Genomic DNA, 26,362 nt, shown 5'->3' on the forward strand with positions numbered 1-26,362 from the left:
GAATTAATATACCTATGTGGGATGCGGGCTTTCCTACATATAACTAAAGAGTTTGTTTTTTTCCCATCACTCAGAATACAATAATTCATTGTGATATCACTCCCTAGAGTTCACATTTTTCATTATAATTCTTATCACTTTGCTTTCTTAGTGAAAATGTGTGGTATGGTGTTATCAATTGCATTCTGTAAGCTTTCTTAGAAACCTACATATCCTATTTTTAACATGAAAAACTTAATATGTAGAATACCCATCAGAACAGAGTCCCCTTCATCAATTATAAATTTTAAAGCTGACTAGATACTTGATGAAATGTCAGTAGTTTGAAATTCCCTTAGCAATTTCTTTTTATTGATCAGAATAAACTCTCTTTGTAATTTCCTCTACCTGAAATTACTACCAAGGCATGAAAGTTCCAGATGTCCAAAAAGTTCAATTCTCTTCCACTACTTTTGTAAACTTTGTAATCTACATCAAGAATTCCTAATTTAATCTCTCTGACATGGGGGTCCTTCATTTACAATTCTTCTCTGCTGATGTGTATTTTTTTTTAAACAAGCTATATATCTTCTTTCATTCTAGTCATAATTTGCTTCCCAAGATGTCGGTTATGCTTATTTCCTTATATAAAGATCTTATTCATATTCCACACATTGGTGTATTACTGGAGCCTTCCACTACTTTTCATCCTATGTCAAACCTATTGCTCTTTTGTACCTGGTATATGGGAAGTTTTCTCTCAATTTGCTCATTAAAGCTCTTCAGAGGAAGCCATTCTCCTTGCTTCATCCAATCCTACATTAGCTAACAATCTTAGCTAATGTAATCTTAATCCCTCTTTTAGTCATTAGTTTATCTTCTACATTCTCTTTACTTTTGAATCATCAGTAATGGTGAAATTATTTTATGTGCCACCCCTAAATCCTTCTCTTTTCCCCCAAGAATTCTTTCCACTTTCCTCCTACTGGCATCCATTCTCACATTTATCACCAGAAGTGTATAAATGCTCTCAGAAGGCTCTGTTAACATCCTGGATATGTACCCAAGAAAGACAGTATCCTTTGTGTCAGAATACAGCCAGTTTTCTCACTTCTTAGAGGATCTAAGCATGAAGGAGCTATTGTGGCTGCCAGTAATAGATGACTTTATTGTGTAGTACCTTTGGAGCTTCTTTATTTAAATAAGAAAACATTGAACTCTATTGCACTTTATTTTCCTTAACATTAAAATAAAGTAATACAAGATTAATCCACCCTCAATATCATTATGCAGTGTTCTAAGCAAATGCATGCAAGTAGCCATAGGCATTTCTATTCAGGTTTCAGCTATATACCATCTTCTTTACACTCTCCACAAAATCTTGATATACCTTGGACCATGGGCATGAGCCATTTAGTGATGCTTTTGCCAGAATTTACTGACCAGGGTTTCTTGAAGGCAGCAATGATCTTCCATAGTCTTAAATGGTAATTACAGCTGTTGAAATACATATTGCTGGTCTCCTTATCAACAAAAGGTACTTGGGCTTTTTTTTTTCCCCAATCCATTCCATGTAGTAGTTCCATACTTCCTTTGTAAATAGTAGAGGACAACAACCTAAGTAATTCTATGTTTAATCCAAATATCCTCCATGTAGTCAGCAACAGATTGAGAAGCAAATGGCTTAATGAACAGAGTGCTAGATTTGGAGCCAGTAAACGGCTTTGAGTCCTACCTTTGGCCATAACTGTGTGACATTGCCATGGAGAATTCACTTAACTACTCTAAGTCTGTTTTTCATCTGTAAAATGGCAATAATACTTGTAATGCCTACCTCACAGGGTTGTTGTGAGGATCAAATGAGATAAAGTATATAAAGTGCTTTACAAACCTTAAAGCACTATAAAATATTGTGGTGTTTCTTTGGGTAAAATAATATATTTAAAATACCAACTACTACTGGACTTGGGACAAAGCTCCAAAGTGAAGTTGCAATTTTCATTTTATTGTTTTAAGCTACAGGCTTAGAAGTGAAAAGCATCCACAGTGGAAACATAATTAGAATTCTGACAGCTAGGCACACTGCCACTTCAGAGTTGGTTATAACTGATCAAAGTCAAGGAGTTTCTGACTCCTTTATACTCTCATTCACAAGTAACTATAAGTCACTGCTCAGTGCATGCAGCATAGACTTCCAGTCTATTAATATTACACATCTGCTTGAACACTAATAGAACAGTTCTAAAGGTGTTTTCCACATCCCAAGGCTTGCAATCTGCTGATTACAGGATATGAACATGTATCAGAGTATCCTGAGGTCTAGAATCACAAGAACTCATCCCATCTTTCCCTTTACTAGTGTTTCAGAAGCAGCACTTTGAAGAGGTAAACAGGAACCTAGGAGGCCCTGTTTCAGTGTTTCACATGAGCTCATCTTACTTTTTCTTTCACGTGACATACATGCTAGAGATCTACAGTCATAGTTTGGACACTCCAGCTATCCTGGAAGATACAACATCCTCAGGTGTCTCATAAGTACTTAAGGTTCATTCATATTTGGTTGAATTTATATTATCCTGTAGAAGACTTGAACAGTGTCTAAGCTAAGAGTCCAGGTCAGAGTTTACAGCTTTCTGTTGTTGTGAGAAGCAGGCTCAGAGCTCAGTACATTCTCCATGAAACCCTTCCAAAATGTGCAAAATCACTGAGGAAATGAGGCAGAGAGGTGCTGACTTGATTCCCACAGGACAAGATCCAGGTATGTATTATTTCATGCTCTATGTAAAGCTGAGTTAGCTATGTTATAAACAGAGTTGGTTTCTAACTCCTGCATAGGCAGCTCGTTTTCCAGCCCGTCCTCCTCCAGGGATAAACTTCTCAATTCCACCTGCAACATTATACTGATTTTACTAGCTAGCACCTAAGCTAGCACCACAGTGATTAGGCGTGATTCTTTTGGGTCAAAAGTGTTTCCATAACAACAGTCAGCTTTGGATAATATTAGTCATTCTTTCAGTTTTAGTTTGGTTTTGTGTTTTTTTGGCCAGTAGTCTGCTTACATTGTACAAATGCCCAGCAGGTTCCACAATTTTGTTTTCTTGCAAAGACAAATTACAAAAGCAACAGGAACACAAATATGGAATGAAACCAAGCCCTATGAGCTCAGAGTTTAAACAAACTCGAACTTAATCTCGGAAACTGGAGTTTCTTATTAAATATTCATGATAACGACAAGGTAGACTGTTTTAAAACAATTCAATACCTAATTGGAGTTCCAGGTTATCCAGATTATACTTTACTTACTGTAGTCAACATTTTCCTCTCCCACCCACACCTGATTGTAAATACAAAACTCCCAATTCAATATTGAGATTCTCAAGCATAGAAGTGGAAATGTTGCTGTCTCCCCAATGATTTGGCTACACCACCATGTCCTAGGTCCCAGCTTCTTTGTCCTCAGCAAGCTGAGTATGTATATTCTCCAATGGATCAGAGCTTCAGTTTTTTACAAAAACCAACTTGCATGCAGGATTCTCTTATTAAGCTCCTCAATTTTTCCTATGAAGTGTTATAAAAAAAGGCGGGGGGGAGGGGGGGGGAAGGACTTGAAATTGCTATTATGAGGATTGGCTAAAGGAGCTGAGGGGGTTGCTTAGAAAAGAAAAAAAAGGGTGGGAGATAGGAGGAACACTAGGGTCAGCATGGGAGGGAAAGAATAAGATAGATATGGTTAGGATTTGACAAATTTAAACTGTGACCAATTAATACAAGTTACAAAGAGACAAAAATACATGGTGACAGAGGAGGAGACTGTCCTGCAGCCAATTCCTGCTACTGTCAAGGAATTAGAATATTTTAAGCATTCCCAGATAAAATCATTAGTACTCTCTTTACTCTATGGCCCTAATGAAGCCATTTAAACATACAAAAGTATTTCACTGCATAAATGAGGCAGCCACTTTCAACAACTATTTCATTTTATACTTGCCTAGGTCTGCACCTACATTCTTACTAGCCTTTTGTAAGGAAGACTTATGCCTGTGGTGTCATGATATTCCTTTCCCGGGAAAATCTCTTCCGATACAAAGCTCTCTACATACTCATCTCAAAAATTAACCCTAGTGGTCTGGACTTATTTATACAATGAGGATTTTAGGAGGAGCAGCATGACTGTCATCCTATTAGTTTCAGATTTTATGTTGGAACAAAAAGCAGCATTCTTAAATCATTGAATAGTTGACAAAATGTATCCTTAGCCCTAACATAGCAAAGATATTGTACAAAGCTACAAAAGCACTTAGCTGAATTCAGTAGACAAGGCCCCTGCTGTCTCTATATGGACATATGGTTAGCAGGTTCAGCATCTAGTAGGCCTGAGAGGTGTTGGCCCTATGATAATGGAAATTTTTATCCCCTTAGGTAACCAGGAAGTTGTATCAATACAATCAGAAGTTGTCAAGGGAAGCACAGTATAACTTATTTCACCCTGGGTCAATCAAGTCCATATTGTTGTCTGTTAGGGAAAATTAACTTAATTGGGGAACAGGAGCAGAGAGAGGGTAGAAAAGAACTCTAGTGGATAGATATTGGTTCCATCACAGGGGAAAGAAACTCTTTGCAGCCAATTCTGCACTTAACATTTTAGAAGATTCAAAAGGTACTTTGCACTCCATTAGCATCCAATCACAAAAATTGGATGCATCACAAACTACCTATACACTCAACCAGTAGATCCAGCAAACACAATTTTTATTTTACTTTCACCAATATCTACAATACTTGGGAAAATCAATGAGTCAGTAAGTTGTCGCGTAAGACAGTTCTCCTAATCATTCCTACTACTAAACAGTGGTACAGCCCTATCTAGATGTCCTAGAATTGATTCTTTCTACAATCTACATACATATAGACTTAGATGACTACCATGTGAATTGCTATGATCCACACAACCAGAGCAAGTTTCCAGTGTGGTCCTACATCTGAATAACTGACTTTCCTGGAGAGACTTGTTGGGAATTGCTCCATGTCATAGCTTATCCGGACATTACATAGGGATCATCTGAGATTTCTGGTAGTCACAAGTCGGAAAATGTTAACTACTAAGATCACGTGGTTAAATGTAGTGCCAAATACTCCCTCAGAAAGCCAGCAGGGTTACTACAACCATTCTTAGTAGTCTTTATATCATTAAAAACCTTGAACCTTGGATTCTGTCACTAACTTACTTTCCCTTATATCAGTAGCCATCAATACAGTTGAAAATAATCTACTTCATGGCAGCTATGGCTCAATACTTCTGCTGAATTCACTTTCCTGTTCTTTAGGGAGATATCTAATGTTACACTAACTTTCTCATTCAACTTCTGGTTACTGTTTGCAAATCTTTTGCATGTTTTTTTCCATGACATTTGCTCTCTTCCAGAAGATATACTTCTCTGTGACATATTATTCCTTTGTCAATCAAAAGCAGAATGCATAAACTCCTTTTTCAAAAAAGCAATCCAAATATTTCATCAGCATTATGAAAACTTAATGTGGATTAGATAATCCACAACAAAATTACACACAATTACCCATTCAACTTGTCTCTCTGCAACACATAATTCCATGTTAAGTAAGATTTTCACCCCCACTTGTCATGTTATTAACTACTGCTGTATCAATAATTATAACTACCAAGGAGAAGTTAGAAGCTAGACAGCTGATAGTCCTAGCTAGGTCCACAAAGAATCCTGTAAATGGTTCACATAAGAATGAGAGGTCATGGCAATCATTACTCAGTCAGAAATTCTTTTGTAGATCTCGATAAAAGATCTGGGCATCCATCTTTGGGAAGATTGGGGGTGAACTAAACTTTTCCCTGGGCAATGGGAAAAAATTGCAATAATGTTGATATGAAGTATTCTTTTCCCCACTCTCCATCTTATAGGGAACCCAATAAAGTGGATAGGATAGATCTGAAGTCAGGAAAAACTCTAATTAAATCCTCATATCCTTACCAGGTATGTGACCTCTGATCCTTGATTTCCTCATCTCTAAAAATGGGAATAATCATAGCACATGTCTCACAGGGAAATGTGTCAGGCAACCTCTACTATGTGTTAGATGTTTGTGCTAAACACCAGAGATATAAAGGAAAAGACTGTTCCTGCCCTTGAGGAGTTCGTAAATAGGGAAAACACGTTGACAACTATGTACAAAAAAGCTATCTACAGGATAAACAGGAAATAATCAAAAGACACTAGAATTAAGAGGAACTGATAAAGGCTTCCTGAAGGGAAAATTTTAGCTGAGGGTAAAGGAAGCCAAAGAAGCCAGGATGAAGAGTATTCCACATACAGAGGGCAGACAATAAAAAGTCAATAAAGTATCCTTTTTCAAGGACCAGCAAGATCAGTTTTATTGGATCAAAGAATACACTGGGGGTAGGGCAGGAGAGAGAGAGAGAGAGATGTAGTGTAAAGCATAATTAAATTGGAAAGGGAAGTGGAAAGAAAAGATTTTAAAAGGCTCTGAATAGCAGAGGATTTTATATTTGATCCTGAAGGTGGGGAAACCTTTGGCTATTTTTGAATAGTGGGATAACATGAGTGGAAAACAAATGGGACACCTGAGTGAAGGTTGGACTAGAGTTGGGAAAAGACCAACCAGAAAGCTATTACAACAGTCCAGGAATAAGGAAATGAGTCACACCGGGATAGTGGCAAGATCAGAGAAGGGAGCATATGCAAAAGATGTTGGGAAAATAAAATCAATAGGCATTGGCAACAGATCTGATATGGAATGGAAATGATGAAAAAAAAGTAAGGATTTGAAAATGACAAGTTACAAGCTTGGATGACTGGGAGAATGTTAATACTTTCAACAATAATGAGGATTGGGAAGAGGGAAGGAATAATCAGTTCAGTTTGGGATATATTGAGTTTAAAATTTCTATAAAACATCTAGTTCAAGATATCTGGTAGGCAGTCAGAAATTCAAGATTAGGAATCAGCAGAAATCCAATGGGAGGCAAAACAGACATCTCTAGCCTCTTTTCCCCCAACTCTTTTCCATGGGAGATTTTCATTCTCTGCCAGGAGAAGCAGCAAGTTTGGGTATGAGGCCACTCGGCTCTCCACAAAGACAGAAGGGATAGCAGGGCAAAAGTTCATCTGTCTGCTGTTTATCTAGGGGATCAGGTTTGAAATCGGATTGTTTTGTCATTTTGGAGGGAAAGGAAAACACTAAGCTCTATATCTAAAGTCTGATCACTTTCGTGCTAAATACAAGCTTTACAATTAACATCCATAGTGAATAGCCAAAAAAAAAAAACCCTAATTTATCCTAATTGTAAAAAAAAAAAAAAATTAAAACAAAAAAGAAATCAGGAAAAGTATGCATAGGAGAATACATACCAGACAATATTTAAAAGTAAAGGGGCTCTCTCACTTAAGAGTAAGATCACTCAGCTGAACCAAGAGTGTCCTAGACTTCCCTTAAGGTGAAAACTCCCCAAAGTCTCTAGTGTAGCAGCTGTGAATAGAGATAGGATGAAGGTTGCCAGCTTCTCTTATGCTCTTCCAGAGTCTTTTCCTTTAGCAACCTGAAATGGTCTCTGCCATCTTCCATTCTGAAACTGAAGAGCAGAAGCACCTAAAGTGACTTGACACTTGGAGTCCCAAAGACTTGAAGCCTGGAGGGATCTGAAGGGGACAGGCTCCCAAAGGGAACTGAGAAAGATAGGTTCTCTTACCTCACACCAACTCTTATTATCTCTCATATAGAGCAGGGCCTTCACCTCCACCAATAAGGACAAGCCCATAATAATGGGCTTTGGAACAAAAATTAAACATGAAATAGTTTTTCTTCCCCTTCATGCCACAGAATTCCTTCAATTCCAGCAACCAACAGACTACAGAAACCCTGTTCTGATCTTCTTCAGTTGATTATACCCTCCCCTCAAAATTATTTTAAACTATTTGGCATGTTTTAATTTTCTATAAACATGTTGTTCCCTCCTTTAAGATGGAGTATGTTCTTTTTTGTTTATTCTCAGCACTGAACCCGGCATATAGCACTTGTTAAATGTTTCTTGATTGACTGAACACAGCAGGACAAGAACCAGATCCTGGGGCATCCTCCATCCCTTTAGTTGCTATTTCTTTTTTTCAATTCTACCTTCAAAAGAGCTCATATTAATCCCTTATTTCTACTCACCCCTTCTTTAGGCCTTCATCACCATTTACTTGAACCACTGCAAAAATCGTCTAATTGGTCTTTCTGTATCAAGTCCCTTCTCTAATTCATTCTCTACACAGCTGCAAAGTGATTTCCCTAAAGTATCAATCTAAGCCTTTTCACTCCCCTTCTCCATTAGTACACTCCAATGGCTCCAAAATTGTCACCTAAAGCTTTTCATAGCCCAACTCCAATATACCTTTCTAGACCTATTATGCTTCACTTCCTTTCTTGCATACTATGGTCCAGCCAAATTGGCTTTGCTGTTCCTTATACATGATGCCGTATCTCCCATCTCAATGCTGTCATACTGGGCTGACCTTATGTCTGGAATTTACTCCCTCCTTACTTCTTCCTCTTAGAAATCACTTGTTTCCTTCAAGAGTCAGCTCTACATAAATCTCTCCTAATACCCACCCCCCTCCAAAACTCCATGGACCTTCCTCAAATCCCCTTGTATTTTGTTATACTTATTTATGCACTTCCCAATAGACAGTTCCTTTACAGGGACAGACTGTTTCTTTATGCCTTCTGTGCCTCTTTAGAGTATCTGGCACATAGTAAGTGCTTAATAAATGCTTGTTAATTGATGTTATTAAAGATTTTCTTCCAGATCCATACCAATTCACCAATAATAATAGCTAGTATTTCTATAGCACTTCAATGTTTACAAAGCACTTTACAAATATTACATCTTCACAACAATTCTGGGAGGTAGGTATAATTATTATTTTCATTTTACAGACAGGCTGTCATTGAGACAGAAGTTAATTGCCTAGGATCTCCCAGTTAGAAAATGCCTGAAGCTGGATTTGAACTCAGGTCTTCTTGACTCCAGATCCAGTATTTAAATGTAATATACCTAGCTGCCTCTAGACATCATGAGAATGAAATGAGTAAAATATTTTTTATGCATATAGAGATTAAAAAAAAAAGGGGGAAGAAGTCTAAAAATTACAACAGAGATAGAATGAAGAAATATATTCAATTACACCTTAGGGTTTGGAGCTTAAAATGTTTACTCTAAAATATCAAAGTATATTGTCTGGTTAAGGCTTCATAACTTGAATAATTTTTAAAATGCATACTAGAATGAAAATGTATGATATCTGCGGGAGTTGGAATAGAGCCACACTTTGAAAGTCAAGACATTTGTTCTATAGTTCATGTGAAGGGTACCATACTTCCACCTACTGGCAGGCAATATATGCAATATTCTAGGAGGCAAAAAACAGCCACTAAGTTAAATTGCTAAATAAAATTCACTACTTGGAAGATTTATCATAGGTTGTCTTTCCAGAATAACTACTTGATGCCTAATAAAGCTGGATAAAGTACTTTATATTATAAAGACTTGAGCATACTTCATTTACATAGTGACTCAAGTGTTAATTTTAAGATGTTGAATAAGAGATTACATTTACTGAATGGCTTTCCAGAAACAACTTCAGAGTCTCAGTGAGTTTCCTGGTGTAGGAACTCCATAAATGAAGAAGGCTTTCTTAACTTCTGTACAAAAGAAGGTATTCCCATGTTTCCTGCAAATGATGATGTCCCTATATCCTCTGCATTCACATGTATTTCCTCCAGTATGAAATCATAGTGGGAACAAACTCCAAAGCCACCTATTCCCCCCTGTACTTTGCCTCCCATGGTAAACCATTCCATTTTGCGGACTCTTTGTTTTTTGACGCATGAATTCGCTGATGTCGAATGAGGACTGAATTCTGGCTGAAGGATTTCCCACATTCATTACACTCATATGGTTTTTCTCCTGTGTGACTTCTCTGGTGGCGAATGAGGCCTGAACTCTGGATGAAAGTTTTCCCACATTCATTACATTTGTAGGGTCTTTCACCTGTATGTATTCTCTGATGTTTATTAAGGCTTGAACCCTGACTGAAAGCTTTCCCACATTCATTACATCTATATGGTTTTTCTCCAGTGTGAACTCTCTGGTGTCTGATGAGGGATGAATTCAGAATGAAAGCTTTTCCACATTCACCACATTCATAGGGTTTCTCTCCAGTGTGAATTTTTTGATGTTGAATAAGATTTGAGGCATCACTAAAGGTTTTTCCACACGTATTACATGCATAGGGTTTCTCTCCAGTATGAACTCTCTGATGCTGAATAAAGTTTGATGGATCATTGAACGTTTTCCCACATTCATTACATTTATAGGGTTTTTCTCCTGTGTGAATTCTCTGGTGTTTAATGAGCCTTGAACTCTCACTGAAGGCTTTCTCACATTCATTACACTCATAGGGTTTCTCTCCAGTGTGAATTTTTTGATGTTGAATAAGATTTGAGGCATCACTAAAAGCTTTCCCACATGCATTACATGCATAGGGTTTCTCTCCAGTATGAACTCTCTGGTGTTGAATAAAGTTTGAGGGATCATTGAAGGTTTTCCCACATTCTTTACATTCATAAGGTTTTTCTCCTGTGTGAATTCTCTGGTGTTTAATGAGCCTTGAACTCTCACTGAAGGCTTTCTCACATTCATTACACTCATAAGGTTTTTCTCCTGTATGAATTCTCTGATGTCTAATGAGGTTGTAGCTTTGACTGAAGGTTTTCCCACATTCAGTACATTCATAAAGGTTTTCTCCAGTATGAATTTGTTTATGTCTATTAAGCAAAGACTTTCTGGCATAGTGTTTACCACATTCACAGCATTCATAGGGTTTCTCTGTAGAATGAATTCTCTGATGATCAGTGGTTGTAGACTTCTGACAGGTTTCCTCTACAGTATGAATTCCCTGTAGTTCACTGAGAGTGGAGCTTTGCCTGAATGTTTTCTGATATCCACCAGATTTACAAGAGTTCTCTACCATAAGGTCTTTCTGGTACTTAACTGGGTCTGAATTTGGTTTGAATATCTGATTTATTTTATCATAGTCCTGCAATGTCACTCCTGAAGAAACTCTGAGATATCCAACAGGGTCTGAGTCCATACCAAGGCTTCTCACAAATTCATTATGTTCCTGACTGGTCACCCTTGTGTAGGGTATATGGTGGATCATTGTCACTGATCTGAAAACTCTCTTCTAATAAAATAATTTTCCCATTCTCTTCCCTGCAGAAGACCAATAGTTTTCCTTTGATATGCCTTCATGTTCCCTGGCTTCGCAAATTTTGGTCTTTGGGAAGTATTCCTTGTAGATCTTTCTAATATTGAGCAGTAGAACCCCATCTCATCAGAAATTTCCTGTTTTGGAAACAATTCTTTATTCTTAGTCCTGGTTTCATAGTCTGAAACAACAAATACAAAATGCAGATGCATTAACTTGTTGTGATAAGATTAGTTGTCACATTTGGTTACTATCAAGGTGCTAAAAGCACCTATGGACAAGATCAAGCTAACAGGATGTTAACTGAAAAAGGGATTCAGAAATGGTTCATCACACCATTCTATTTGGAATCATGGAACTGATTTCCTTGATATGTTTTTGACCTCATATTCCTATCCTATGGCTACCAAATCTTTCCAGCTTATTTACCAGATTTAGGATTAGTTATCAGGGGAAAAACTTCCTAATGATCAGACCTATCCAAAAAATTAAAATGGATGTATCAGGAGGTTACTGACTCCCTTTGTTAGAGCTCTTCAAGCTAAGCCTAGCTGAAAATTTGTTTAGGATTCCTATATAGGTATGGGTTGAATTAAATGGCCTCTAGGGTCCTTCCAACTATATGATTGTGTGATTCATATTATTAGACCAAAATCACACATAGGCCTGATTTGTGGAGATATTTAGAACATCATTCTATCAAATAAGATACAAAAAAATATTTTTTCTTGTTATCCTATCTTACTGATATATCTTTATTAAAGTCCCTAAAAAAATATGAAAAAGCCCAGGACCAAAGACTGATCTCTAAATTACTCTACCAGAAACCTGATTCAAAGCTAATCATTAATAACTGGTCATTCAAACAGCTATGAATACCCCTAACAATATTCTTCTCTAGTCTAGCTTTCTTTACAAAGTCCATAAAGACAGAATAAAAAGTTCTATCAAATGCACTGCTGAAATCCAAGTACATAATTTGTCTAGGGATTTTCCATTGCTCACCTGACTGAGTCTTTCTTCAGGATCTCCTTTTCCTTAAGTTCCTGAATTGCCTTTATCCATGATTCTTCCCCTTACTCCAGCCAAGAGATCACACCAGGTGTTGTTATTGGAAATCCTGCTTGTGGAAAATAAAATAAAGATTGCTGATTTGTACCAGGTTCATAGAGCTGTCTTAAACCCAGATCCAACCCTTAGATCTATAAAGAGTACGGTAGTGAAAAGAATAATAATGTCCAGAGAAATGAGACTAGAAAAGTCCACAAGAAAACTGTTGCACCTGCTTAGAGGTGTTCTCAGACCTGCTTCCTAGAGGACTGGTAGAACAAGAAAGAACTGGCAACATGAGAATCAAGGGAATATAATGCAAACTTTTTTTCCTTGTAAGATTAGCATGAAAAATGGCCACCTCTAGAGACAAAGGGAACATTTAAATTCAGAAAGATTTAAGGAAACTTGTCTATTTCCAGCTCTGCACAGACTATGCCTGAAACTTAGGAAAAAGGAATAATAATGCCTCATCTAACCATTACACACCTCTCAGGTTGGCTAAGATGTCAGGAAAAGATAATGACAAATGTTAGAGGGGATGTGGGAAAACTGGGAAACTAATACATTGTTGGTGAAACTGTGAATGAATCCAACCATTCTGGAGAACAATTTGGAACTATGCCCAAAGAGTTATCAAACTATGCAAACCTTTTGATCCAGCAGTGTTTCTACTGAGCTTATATCCCAAAAAGATCTTAAAAGAGGGAAAGGGACCTGTATGTGCAAAAATGTTTGTGGCAGCCCTTTTGATACTGACAAGAAATTGAAAAGTGAGTGGATGCCTATCAGCTGGAGAATGGCTGAATAAGTTATGGTATATGAATGTTATAGAATATTATTGTTCTATAAAAAGCAATAAGGAGAGGCCTAAAGAGAGTTACATGAACTGATTCTAAGAGAAATAAGCCCACCAGGAGATCATTGTACACAGCAATAGCAATATTATACGATGATCAATCCTGATGGAAGTGGCTCTTTTCAACAATGAGATGATTCAGACAAGTTCCAATAATCTTGTGAAGAGAGCCATCTACAGCCAGAGAGAGGACTGTGAGAACTAAATGTCGTTCACAACATAGCATTTTCACTCTTTTTGTTGCCATTTGCTTACATTTTATTTTATTTATCATTTTTTTCCGGTTTGATTTGATTTTTCTTGTACAGTAAGATAACTGTATAAATATGTATGCATATATTGGATTTAACATATATTTCTACCATGTTTAACATATATTGGACTATTTGCCATCTAGAGGAGTGGATAGGGGAAAAAACTGGAACACAAGTCTTTGTAAAGGTTAATATTGAAAAATTATACATGCATATGTTTTGAAAATAAAAAGCTTTAATAAAGGGGAAAAAAAGAAAAAAGAAAAAGAAATGGCTCACCTATAAATCTGAGCTAACATTACTACCAAACTCACAAGACTGCTGCAAGGAAGTTTTCTATAAACATTAATTTGCTTTAGAAATGAGAATTTTTATTATTATTTCACTGTGATTACTGATTGCCTCAACCTAGATGGGATTAAGAATTATTGATACTTGAAACTGACTGCAAACCCATCTTAGTTTTTCAGATACTCTTTTGATTCACTAGATCAGATGAACACCAAGATATTCAGATCCGAGTTCCTCAAGAGAGGGCTTACACAGCCAGATCATTTTCCTATATTTCTCCAGTATTACATTCCTGTAGAGTCCCCTCTAAGCAGGGTCAAAAAGAACCCATTCTTCCCGTAAGATTTATAGCCACATCTGGGGGGTTCACCAAGACCTAGAGGGGAAAAATTTCAACTACAGTAACAGTGACAATCCAAACTCATGGAGGTTTGGGGAAAAGGGAAGAACTTCCACCCTTTGGTAGAGGAGAAATAAAAAGCACTTTTGGTTATGAAGTATGTGTGAACTATAAAAGATAAGAGAATATGCTAGTAATGACATGAGTGTTTATATATTTCTCAAATATAAAGGGTATATAGATATTAGTATAAGCTCCTTTCTCAAGAGGCAGTCAAGAGATACAACAGACTTTAGATGGAGGCTGGAATTTAAAATCCTCACCCCAAAGAGGAACAAAGAATAGAATTAATACTTTCAATTATATATCCTTTCACCATTTTCCCAGGTCTTCTATATGTAAACACTATACATGTGTATGAAAAACCTGAAAAAAACTAAATCCACGTTTGTCCAGTACAGAAGAGGAGAGACCTGAGGGAAGATGAAATAAGAGAAGGAAAATGATATTATGAGAATATGAATTATTCAGTTTGTTTGAAAGAACTGGGGATATTTCGCCTAGAGAAAAGATGCTTTTAAAGGGGACCTTGATGGCAGTCTTCCAATAAAATGTAATATCTATCTATGGATAAAAATATCTATAGATTGTTGTGAGGCTGATAATCACTACATAACTTGCCAGTAGTTATTAGTAAGTTTTTGAAGTGTTGCTCTTTAGAAAGATTAAATATATTTTCTTCAGGAGAACTAAATGAGATAATGTACATAAAGTGTTTTATAAACCTTAAAGCACCACATAAGTGGGGTATAGGATAATAAACAAAGTGAAACAGAGATCTGAAAGCTGAGCCAGAGATAGCCAAGCATTGGCATCACAAAAAAAAAAAAAAAAAAAATATATATATATATATATATATATATATATATATATGAGGAAAAAGAGTCATCAGCTAATCTATTATTTATTAAGCATCTGCTGTGTGTCAGGCAATGGAAAATACAAAAATAGAGACTAGGAGCAGCTAGATAGTACAGGTAATAGAGAACCAGCCCTAGAGTCAGGAGAACCTGAATTCATATCCGGTCTCAGATACTTAACACTTACTAGTTGTGTGACCCTGGGCAAGTCACTTAACCCCAATTGCCTCTCAAGAAAAAAAATGAAGAAAACAAAGAATGAAGTCATTCCTACTCACAAGGACCTTACATTCTAAAGGAGGCAATAACAAATAGATTCATGCATGTACACTTTGTATCTATACTTATATAGTATAAATACAAATACATACAAAGAAGTTAAATAAGGAGAAGGAAGGGCATTGTCAGGAGAATAAGAAAGGATTCAAGTAGAAGCTCTATTTAAAGGAAAAGAGGCAGAGATAATGAGGTATTTCATTTGAGTCAAGGGAAAAGACCAGATCCAAGATACTGGGATAGAAAATGAAATATTTGTGCATAAGGAAAATTACTTTGGTAGCAGTGTGTAGGACAGAATGGAGTGGTGACAGATTAGAGGCAAGGAGACCAACTAAAGGCTATTGAAGTAATCTAAGTGAGAAGTAATAAAAAAAGAATGGGTCAGATGTGAGAGACATTGTGAAGGCAGAAATAGTAAGATTGTCAACTGATTGCATATGTAAGATAAGAAAGAGTAAGGAGTTGAGGATAATAATCTGAAACACTAGAAGGATGGTAGTGCCTTTGATTGAAATAGAGAAGTTTCAAAGGGAAGATTTTGGGGGAAAGATATTAAGTTCAGTTTTAGACATTCTCAAGTTTAAGATTTCTCTAGGATAATCAGTTTGAAATGTCCAATAAGCAACTGATAAGGTGGGACTGTAGTTCAAAGGAGAGAATGGAATCAAATATATGAAAAGTTATTCAAAGGGTCAGATGGAAGAGATGTTGTAAAGGTAGTAAAAGCAAGATTTGGTCACTGATTGGATACAAGAATGAAGGAGAATGAATCTAAGATAAAGCCAAGATTATAAACTTGGGAGAAGTTGCTAATTTTTTACATTAACTCTGGGGAAAAAAAATACAAAAGGTGATTAAGAGTGACAAAGACAAATTATCCACTCACAAGACGTATCATGTCATCAGGCTGATTTCAGAAAGCCTGGAAAGACTGATGCTAAGTGAAGTAGAAATAAAAGAAAACTGTACACAGTAACAGTAACACTGTCCAGTGATCAACTTTGACAGATTTAGCTCTTCTCAGCAATACAGTGGTTCAAGACAATTCCAATAGACTTGGGATGGAAAATGCTGTCAGCATCCAGAGAAAGAATTATGGAAACTGAAGGTAGATCAAAGCATATGATTTTCACCTTTTCTGTTGTTTTTTTTTTTTTCTTTCTTGTGGCTTTTTTCCTTTTGTTCTGATTTTTCTTTCACACCAAACGAATAAGGAAATATATTTAAAATGATTGTATAATCTATATCAGATTGTTTGCTGTAGAGGAGGAAAGAGAGAAGGGAGACGGGAAAAAATTTGGAACTCAAAATCTTACAAAAATGAAGATTAAAAACTATCTTTATACATAATTGGAAAAACATAAAAAATATTAAGTGAAGTTCTAATATTATAATTAAACTGATGCTATTCCTTCCAAAGTTATCAATGATCTCTCAATTAACAATGTTCTTTTCTCAGTCTTCACCTTGAACTTTTTGTGGTAGCAAAAAACTAAAAAAAAGTGTGTACTTGGTGACTGGAGAATGAAATATTATTGAGCTGTAAAAAATGATAAAGATGAGGAATTCAAAGAAACATGGGAGGATTTGCAATGAAGTGATGCAGAATTAGCAGAACCAAAAGAAGGAAATGGAAATTACCAGTGGACTTGGAATCAGTAACATCTCATTTCAAATACAGCCTCTGACACTTACTAATTAAGTGATCCTGGTTAAGTCATTTAACCCCTAATTGCCTCAGTTACTCATCTGGAAAATATGAATACACTGGAGAAGGAAATGGCAAACCATTTCAGTATCTTTGCCAAGAAAACCCCAGGGACTTGGGAGTCACAAAGAGTCAGGCAAACTGAATAATATATTAGTTTCATTTATTTTGTATTTGGGAAGAGACTTCTTTACATTTATGTCATTAGCAAACACTTTTTGTTTTCAAACTCTTGACTGTTATTTAGTTCTTCCTAATTATTATTCAAACTTTACAGTTTTACCAATTTACCCACACTGAACCCTGCTACAAAAGAAAAATCCTAACTAAATATAGATTGATTATTTTAATGCACTTGCTGACAAACTAATGGCTCCATTAGTAACATGATCAATTTCAACTAATCTCTAATTTTCACTTAACTGAAATATATATCACTAACAACTAAAGTAAAATGGATGGGTTTGCTGTCCATCGAGACACTTCACTTCACAGAACCTTGCATTGGAGAATCTCAGGTTTCCAATTTTAAAAGTCTGAGAAATGCTAGTGTAGGCAATTTTTTATTTCATTTCCCCAAATGACTCCAAAGTTTTTCTTTTCTCTTCCCCATTCCCCACTCCCAAACCTCCATTTTCAACATATAAACTCCTCTCTCCATTCTCTATCTCCTCCTTATTCTAATAATCATCCCTTCTCTCATGCATTCTATTCCACAGGATCATTGTTTTATATCCCTTTCTATCTGCCTTTTAATATGATCATGTCTCTGGAATCCTTGGAAAAATCCTTTCCTTCAATCTTTCCATTCCATAGTTAGATGGAATTTTCTATCCTTCATTTCTAAATCATTTTTTAAAAGTTAGCATCTAATAAAAACATTTTCTTTGTACCCAATGCCTCTTCATTCCCTGCAATGTGGCTTTGAGTCCCATTCGCCATTGAAACCACTCTCTCAAAGGTCAACAATATATCACAAATCCAATTATCTTTTTTTTCCAACTCATCTTCTTTGAACTCTGCTGCTTATGATACAATTGGTCATTTCCACCTACTGGAAATTCTTTTTCCTTCCGAAGCTAGACACCATATTAATCTCCCCCTTCTTTTCTAATGACTCATGCTATCTGTACTCTTCCCAACCTTTTAAAATGGACATCCCAGAAGACTCTATTTTTAGTTTGAGTTCAAACTCAAATTAGGCCATTACTAAGTGATCCCACAGAAATCACTTTATCACTTTCAGACTCAGTTTTCTCTATTGTAAAATGAGGCTAATAATAATTAGCTCAGAATTATTGTGAAGCTCAAAAAAGATAAATATAAATTTTCTTTGCAAATCTTTAAATATTATGTAAATATCAGGTATTATTTTATTATTGTTCTTCATTCTTTCTCCCTGACAATTTCATTCATTCCCATGACAGTATGATACATAGTGGAAACTTGGCTAGACTGAAGGTCAGGAAGGAGAAATCTCATTTTGCATTCTGCTTCTGATAGTTAATCCCTGTGTTATCCCGTACGAGTCCCTGAACTTCTAGACTTATTTCCATAGATTTATGACCTCCTCAAAGTAAGTAATTCTTCAAGAGGTACAGATTACAATCCATCCATGCCTTTTCATCTGTGTAAATCTCATGTATATCCTTCTACAAATCCTCCACTGGATATTTACTTAACATGAAAAGAACATTCATGTCCTTGGATCTTCAAATCCTGTATAGGTAATAATGGGACTTCCAAGCACTCTACTGCTTTCACCCTTTGGCCAATTCATTCTTTTTCCAGTCACATATCTATAGATATGCCTAATACCACTCCTTTTGCCTGATTCTGTGTTGGTCCCTGCTCATGCCTACCGTTAACCTTTCCAATGATGTTTGGGTAGTGATCCACTTTAATTATTCGAAAACTATAGAATTCTATGACTCGCAATTATTACTGGAAGTACACTGAAGTTACAGAAATGTTTCAAGAAGAACCTTAATCAAAGGCAAAGACTATCTTTTGCCTTTCAGGCACTTAACAAAATACATAGTAGACATTTAATGAATGACTGAATAAATCTTGGGATCATGTAAAAGTACTGTACAATTTTCAAAAGGGAATCTGGGCTACTCTCCTCCTCCAATTAAATTCTGGGCCCAACTTATTATCTATTGGCCTTATCTATTCAGCATGTATGTATTGACAGATCTAATTGTATACCACAGTCTGTACAACAGGCCTTCTTTACTCAAATTTTTTTTCAAATGTGGATAATTAAGCTAATATCTTTTGATTGTGAATCGAATTTAGGTGGCTATTGTCTGGGTATTGATATGTTCTATAAGAAATATAGATGGTGGGGCAGCTAATTGGGTACAGTGGATAGAGCACCAGCCCTGAAGTCAGACTTGAGTTCAAATTTGACCTATGACACTTAACACTTCCTAGCTGTGTGACCCTAGGCAAGTCACTTAACCCCAATGCTTTAGCAAAGATAGATAGATAGATAGATGAAAAAAATATTGATGGATCTCACTATTTGTGAAGAATCTTTCTTTCATTTGGATGCTGAGCTAGCTATTTTTTTTCATTCAATTTTTTTTTTCAATTAACAAAATCAAAACCCTTGTAACAAATATTGGGCTGGACATCTTCTATGACCTTGGCAAACCCCTTTAAGAAGCAAATATTCCTCCAAATTAAGTCTCATTTAATATTATCAGAGGATCATCAAAGTTATTTATATTCCAGCAAATTTTTTTCATTTATAAAATGGGGATAAACTTACAGTTAATCACCACACAGCATTATTATTGGTATTATTTGAGCTAATGTATGTCAAGCATTTTACAAACCCTAAATCATTTTTATTCTATTTTTATCTCTATGCAGACCATTCCCAAATCCAGACAGTTATCAAAATAATATTCCTAAAACACAGATTTGGCTGTGACTTCCCTGCTCAATGAACACCAGTTCATTATTAGCTCTAGAATCAAATATGAACTCTTCTGTTTGGCATTTAAAATCTTCTGCAACCTGGCCTTTCCTCCCTTATTAAATAATTACTTTCTTTTACACATGCTAAGATTCAATAAGGCTAAACTCAAACCCTACCTCCTAACTGAGGCATTTTCTGGCACTTCCAGCTATCAGGACCTACCTTATAATTTAATGTTAAATACATTTATTTTGTACAGGTGCAAGAATAGGAGGCAGGGTGGTTTTAGTGGTTAGAGAACTGAACTTGAGAGTCAGGAAAATCTGAGTTCAAAATCCCCTCAAACACTTACTAGCTGTGCGACAATGGACAAGACACTTAAGCTCTCTCAGTTTTCCTATAGGTCAAATGAAGATAACATCAGCACCTACTTTACAGGTCTGTTGTTAAGATTAAATGGGATAAAAGATATAAAGCAATATGAAATCTTAAAGTGCTATTTACAACACTTTTTGTGTCAGCAAAGAATTGAAAACAAAGTAGATGCCCACTAATTGGGAATGTGAAAACAAATTGTGCTATGTGAACTGAATGAAATGTTACTGTGCTGTTAAAAAATAAAAAGTAGCATGAATACAAAAAAATCAGGGACTACCACGAATTGGTCCACAATAAAAGCAGAGCCAGAAAAACAATAGAAATGACTGCAACAATGTATATGAAAATGAAATACAAAATAATAGTAAATGAATGTTGCAAAATTACAAACAAGCCTAGCCAGAGGAAGAGATAAGTGAAGACACACCTCTTTTACCTCTTCCTGCTCCTTTGCAGAATAGGGCCCACAGGTGAGAAAACACTTAATGTATTGCCAGATATTTTTTCAATATATTGATTGAGTTTGCTGATTTGTGTCTTCCTGTTTTTCCTTTATAAAAAAAAAATATTATTATGCAAAATGGCTTCTGGGGGAAATAGGACAGAAAATTTAGATGAAATAATAACAAAATTACCCCGAAAAAATTACTTTTTAAACTAAAATTAATATTGCGAAGTTGCAAAGAACAAATCTGACTTCAAAGAGGAGATATAAGAACATACCTCCTTCCCCACTCATTTAAAGGTTCACAAGTGAGGAACAATCCATATAAAGTCAGATTTTTTTCCTCCTGTATTGATCAATTTGGATAATTTTTTTTTTCTGTTCCTTTTTAAACTTCTGTTATTAGGGACTGCTCTGAGAGGAAAGAAAAATTCAGGGGAAAATAGTAGGCCATATAAAAACAAAAGATTTCAAAATCTATTTAAAAGATAAAAGTATCATGTAATTGTTAACTATTATGATAATGATGATTATATACATACTGTCTTTCTCCTCCCCAACAGAATGGAAGCTCCATGAAGGCAAGAATTATTTTATTTGTATCTTTGTATCCCAAGAACTTAATATGTCAGGAATATATAGTAGGTACTTAATAAAAGCTAGTTTATTGACCAATGAAGCCATATTGCCAATCCTGGTTTCACTTAACTCCTGTTAAACATAGAAGTTTTAGTTTATAGGGCCTTTAGAGATCATTCTAGTTTGATGATCTAATTTCCATGCCTGAACCACAAAAATCCCCTTTATAAGGCATCCACTAAATAGAGTTTTTATGAACACTTCCAAAGAAAGAGAACACACTACTTTCCAGCAGTCCTTTCCAATTTTGGATAGTTTTTAAAATAAAGTTTTTCCTTTTACATAAAACTAATAAATCTGCTTTTCCCTAATTTTTTCCCATGGATCCTTTGTTTCACCCTCTGGTGCAAAGCAGAAAGTCTAATTCCTCTTCTATTTAATGGACCTTCAAATACTTAAAGCTAGTTTTCAAATGTCCGTTGAAGTCTCCTATTATTCTGCCTAAACATCATCATATCCTTCAATCAATCCCTGTAGCATTATATAGTAGCTAGCACTTATTTTTATTGTTTAATTGATTAGTCACATCTGGCTCTTCTCTACCCCATTTGGGATTTGCCATTTCCCTCTCTAATTCAGTTTATGATGAGGAAACCGAGACAAAAAAAAAGTTAACATGATCTCACAGCTACTAAATGTCTAAGATTCCATCTGAACTCGGGTCCTCCTGATTCCAGGATCCATGATGGATTTGCTGTGACAAATACCTGCCCATGATTTCTATAGCACTATATACACTTATCTACATATTTATATAACACTGTAGCATTTCTTTAGCACTCCATATATACATACACACACATATATACTTATCTATATATTTCTATAGCACTCTAGCATTTCTGTAACATTAAGGTTTGCAAAACGCTTTACAAATATTCTCTGATTGATTCTGGAGGAAAATCCCACAAACCCCGAGAGGTAATTGCTATTATTCTCTCCATTTTAGAGAGGATGAAGCTGAGGAAGGCCAAGGATAAGTGGCTTGCCCAGGGCCACAAAGGTATGAAGTATCAGAGGTGAGATTTGAAGGCAGATCTTTTCTAACTCTAAGTCTAGTGCTCTCTTTGCTGGGTCAACTGGCCTTTATTTTGTTGTTATACTTAGTTTATGCTCCTGCTCACCGGAACTACTTTACCATCTACAGGATCTGAGCTCTTTCTCTTCTATGGTCATATTGTCCTCTAGGCCTGAAATACCTTCCCCTCTTTCCCAATCCTGTAGAACTCTTCCCCCTTTACCAACTCTTTAAAGTCCAACTGAATTTAACAAGCATTAAGTGCAAACAATATGTAAGGCACTGGGATTACAAAGACAAAAAATAAGTCTCTGCCCTCATGGAACTTACTTTCTAAGGAAGTGTAGAGAAAAATAAATATAAGATAAAAGACAATATGAAAAGAAAAGAACATTAAGAACTGGGCTGGCTTATTACAAAGACTAGCCTCTACTAGGCACTTAATAATTGATGAACTGATGAATGAATAAACAAGGAAGAAAAGGTCCCTGAAATAAGTCTTGAAGGAAAATAAGGATCCAGAGTGCCAGGGTGGGGAAGGGAGAGCATTCCAGGCACATGGGAGATTCTGACTGCCCATTCAGGAAACGGCCAGTGCATTTTGAGTAGTAAAAGTAATATAATGAAGGAATAATATTAAATGGGGCTGAATATGTGAGCTGGAACTAGATCGTGGAGTGCCTTTAAACCCAGGCTGAGGAACTGGGATTTTATAGATATTGGGAAGCCACTGAAGGCTTTTGAATGCAGGAATGTTTAGCTCATTTAGGACTTTGGCCCCACCAGTGGCATTCTGGCAGCATTCACTGCAGAACTGATGAGGGGAGAGACTTGAGACAGGGAGTTGCCGTTTGGCCTTCCTTCTGGAACAGGACCACAACATGGGGAGATGCCATGATATATTAAATGAGTGGGATTTAAGTGAGAAAGGGCTGTGCAAGATTACCTGCCTCACTTTCCCCTCCAGAGCCATCTGGGTCCAGAGGTCAGAAACAGATCAGGACCACTAGAGATGGCCCTGGATGCAATGGGAGAGAGTTTGGCCTTTTTAAGCTAAGGTCTTCAGCAGGTCTCAGTTTGACTAAGGCCGCACCCATTCAGTAACTAAAGCTAGGTAGCAATAGAAGAATTTCCTCTTTAACCTAGTCAAAAAAAAAAAAAAAAAAAAAAAAAAAAAAACCTTAATAAATAAATACATCAAGGAAGGGAAGACTATGAAAGAAGAAATGATTGCTCAATTAGGACCCAAACTCAATGAGAATCAGAACGGTCTTTGTTTAAGGTTTGGTCCTTAATTAAGAAATCTAGCCAGTAAACCCAAATTGAAAAAGAAAAAAGAAAAAGCTTTTAAGAATATTGGTAACAAATATCCACACAATCACTCAGAAAGCATTTATTAAGCACCTACTTATACGCCAGGTTAAGGTGTTCAGAGCTGGGAACAGAAAGAGAAATAGCCCCCGCGCAGATGGAGCTTACATTTTATGGGGGAGACAACACGTTACGAATATATACAGGCATATACGCGGCGATGGGAAGAGAAGGAATCGGAAAGGCCTCTTACAGAATGGTGGTGTTCCAGGCAAGTCCAGAAGAGGATACGAATTCTAAAAGGGGCAGGGAGGGAGTCCCCAGAGCAAAGGCCGGGAAACGCAGGGCTGGGAATGAGGCACAGTCAGGATGAGACTTGCCTCCACAAAGCCTTCCCAGATGCTCCAGAGATAAAGCCCTACTCATCTCCACTCCCTAACCCCTCCACTACCACCCCCGCCACACCGTGCCCGGTGTTCTGGTCTCATAATACCGGCCCAAAGGAGCATTTACGCTGCCAAAGGGTTTCTCCTTACCCCTCCCCCCACCCCAATCAGTCCGGAGCTCCCTGCGAGCAGGGCCCGGAGACCCCGTGGGCAGAGGCGCTCCTTGACCTGCCCCGCCCGCCCAGACTCACCCACTGCCTGCGGGCCTACACGCGCGGAACCTCTACAACACGAGTGGCTTGGAAGCGACGATACCGTCCTCCTAGTGGGGCCTCACTTTGTCCTAGGTCGAAGACGAGCAGGGGAAGGCGCTCGGCCTTACCCCACCCCCTGCTCCAGGAGAAAGAGCTCCAAGCGCGGGGAGCCACCGAGACCGTGACTCCTCCAAAGGCTAGAGCGGCCCGAGGCCAGTTGAAGGCCCGGATTGGGCGGCTCCCGAGGGCGGGGTAGCGGGGCAGCACTTCCGGCCGGGGAGGGCGACCTCCGCAGGGGTGTCGGATGCGCTGGAGTTCGGCAGTACCGTCTCCTGCCGCCGAGCCGCCTCCAAGTCTACGCCTCCTGCGCCGCCCCGGAACCAAGGGTGAGTCCAGCCAGTGCCCCGAGGCCTTAGGGGTGAGAGGGCCTCTGGCTCCAGAGCGGAGGGCGCGCCCAAGCGGGGTGGGGAGAACGTCCGGGGAAGGAACCCTGAGGGGGATCGCGCCAAGCTACCTGCTCCCCATGGCTATGGCCTAATCCTACGGGCCGTGGCGACACGAATGTCCCCGCCCGCCGGCTCCCTTCATCCTGTAGATTCCACTGGAGCTTGCAGTTTTCCACCTCTCCAGTTCTTCGCGCTATTTAGCCGCCCCTTCCCATCCGATAAACCAAATGCAAGACTTCCCATTCATCCTTCAATTTCGGGTTCTTTCGGGGACGAGGTTCCGGCCTGGCAGGGTTTGCTTGGCTCCCGCGTGTGAGTTTCACGTTCCAGGCTCTGTAATTGATCAGCAAACGCGATGAGCCCATCATCGTCTATTTCTTTCTCCAAATTAAACCGCATAAGGCCAAACACAAATCCCTGGGGCGCTCCGCTAGAGACCTGCCAAGTTGGTATCAAACCGCTCCTAATTATTCTTGGGTTTTCCTATTGTACCCTCATCTCATCTCTTCATTTTGTCCACAGGGATAGCTTGAAAGACTCTTATTGATGCTTTCCTTGAAATCTCTTTAAGGCTTAGTCTGTGGCATTCTTTTGATCTGCCATTCAAATAACCCTGTCAGAAAAAAACTTGTGGGTTCTTAGTAGTCACTATTTCCTTTTCTAGCAGTTTACGATATAGCCCTTTTATAATGTAATCTTGTTCTTTTCCCCCAAGAATTTCTTCTTGATCAATAGATATTTATTTTTCTCTGTAGTTGAGGTTATTTTTTTTTTACATAACTTTTTCCCATTTAGTATAGCTAATATTTACATAGCAGAGACTTTATTTGTAATCACAATTACATTTTTATGTAATTTTATGGTTGAGGAAACCGAGGCAGTGCCTTAAGTGTCTTAGAGATAGGCATTTTTATATCATTTCATAAGGCAATTTAGTATAAATTCTGCTTGTTTTATCTTCATCCTTTTTACATTTTGGGGAAACTGAGGCCCGTGGTTGTTACGTGACTTTCAGATAGTAATACATTTTATATAGCATTTTATGTGATGCATTTATATAACACTTTAAGATTTGCAAAGTACTTTACATATTATCCCCTTTCTTTTACAGTTAAGAAAACTGAGAAAAATAGAGGTTAAATGATACACAGATATGGGTCTGAGGCAATATTTGAACTCAGGACTCCCTGATTCTTAATCTAGAATTCTCTCCACTACCCACCTATGAGCTGATGTGGGCTGGAAACTAAATTCACTTTTTCTACTCTGTTATCCAATTTTTCCAGTGGGATTTATTGAGTTTTCCACTAAAGCTCTACCTTGACACCCTGTCATTTCATGGATATGACCAAGGGTTCTAGTGAGGTCACAGCTTTAGCAGGTTCAAGCATGAAAGACTTCAACTATTACATGATAGACATGCCTGGGTAGGTTCAGAATAAGTCATCACATGGTTAGGTCTGCATAGAAACATCTTGTTGTAGTGCAGTTGTTTCAAACTCACATAGAAACAAATGCCTACCCACAGCATATTGCATTAGAAAACCACAAATAACATTACCTATATTTTATTGTA

At 37.4% G+C, this 26,362-nt stretch overlaps 2 protein-coding genes across 3 annotated transcripts in view; one reads left to right on the forward strand and one right to left on the reverse strand.

The window, feature by feature from the left end:
* Window positions 1-1,503: 1,503 nt before the first annotated feature.
* Window positions 1,504-24,566, reverse strand: LOC100917562 (zinc finger protein OZF). 2 transcript variants are annotated; one of them, XM_031947467.1, is made up of 3 exons: window positions 24,338-24,566; window positions 12,282-12,396; window positions 1,504-11,457 (listed from the first exon to the last, which is right to left on the reverse strand). In XM_031947467.1, exon 3 carries the CDS (start codon window positions 11,226-11,228, stop codon window positions 9,825-9,827), a length of 1,404 nt encoding a protein of 467 aa, XP_031803327.1. In that variant the 5' UTR covers window positions 11,229-11,457; window positions 12,282-12,396; window positions 24,338-24,566; the 3' UTR covers window positions 1,504-9,824. The 2 variants fall into 2 exon arrangements, with proteins under 2 accessions (XP_031803327.1, XP_031803328.1); XM_031947468.1 differs by lacking the exon at window positions 24,338-24,566 and adding an exon at window positions 23,954-24,225.
* Window positions 24,054-26,362, forward strand: part of LOC105749399 (zinc finger protein 383) — a 28,938-nt gene continuing 26,629 nt past the window's right edge. The window contains exons 1-2 of the mRNA XM_031947713.1: window positions 24,054-24,500; window positions 24,542-24,726. Of these exons, the coding sequence (XP_031803573.1) occupies window positions 24,054-24,500; window positions 24,542-24,726 (632 nt within the window). The remainder of the gene's footprint in view (window positions 24,501-24,541; window positions 24,727-26,362) is intronic.

Source organism: Sarcophilus harrisii, chromosome 1 (assembly GCF_902635505.1).
Source record: "Sarcophilus harrisii chromosome 1, mSarHar1.11, whole genome shotgun sequence".
Taxonomy (NCBI): domain Eukaryota; kingdom Metazoa; phylum Chordata; class Mammalia; order Dasyuromorphia; family Dasyuridae; genus Sarcophilus; species Sarcophilus harrisii.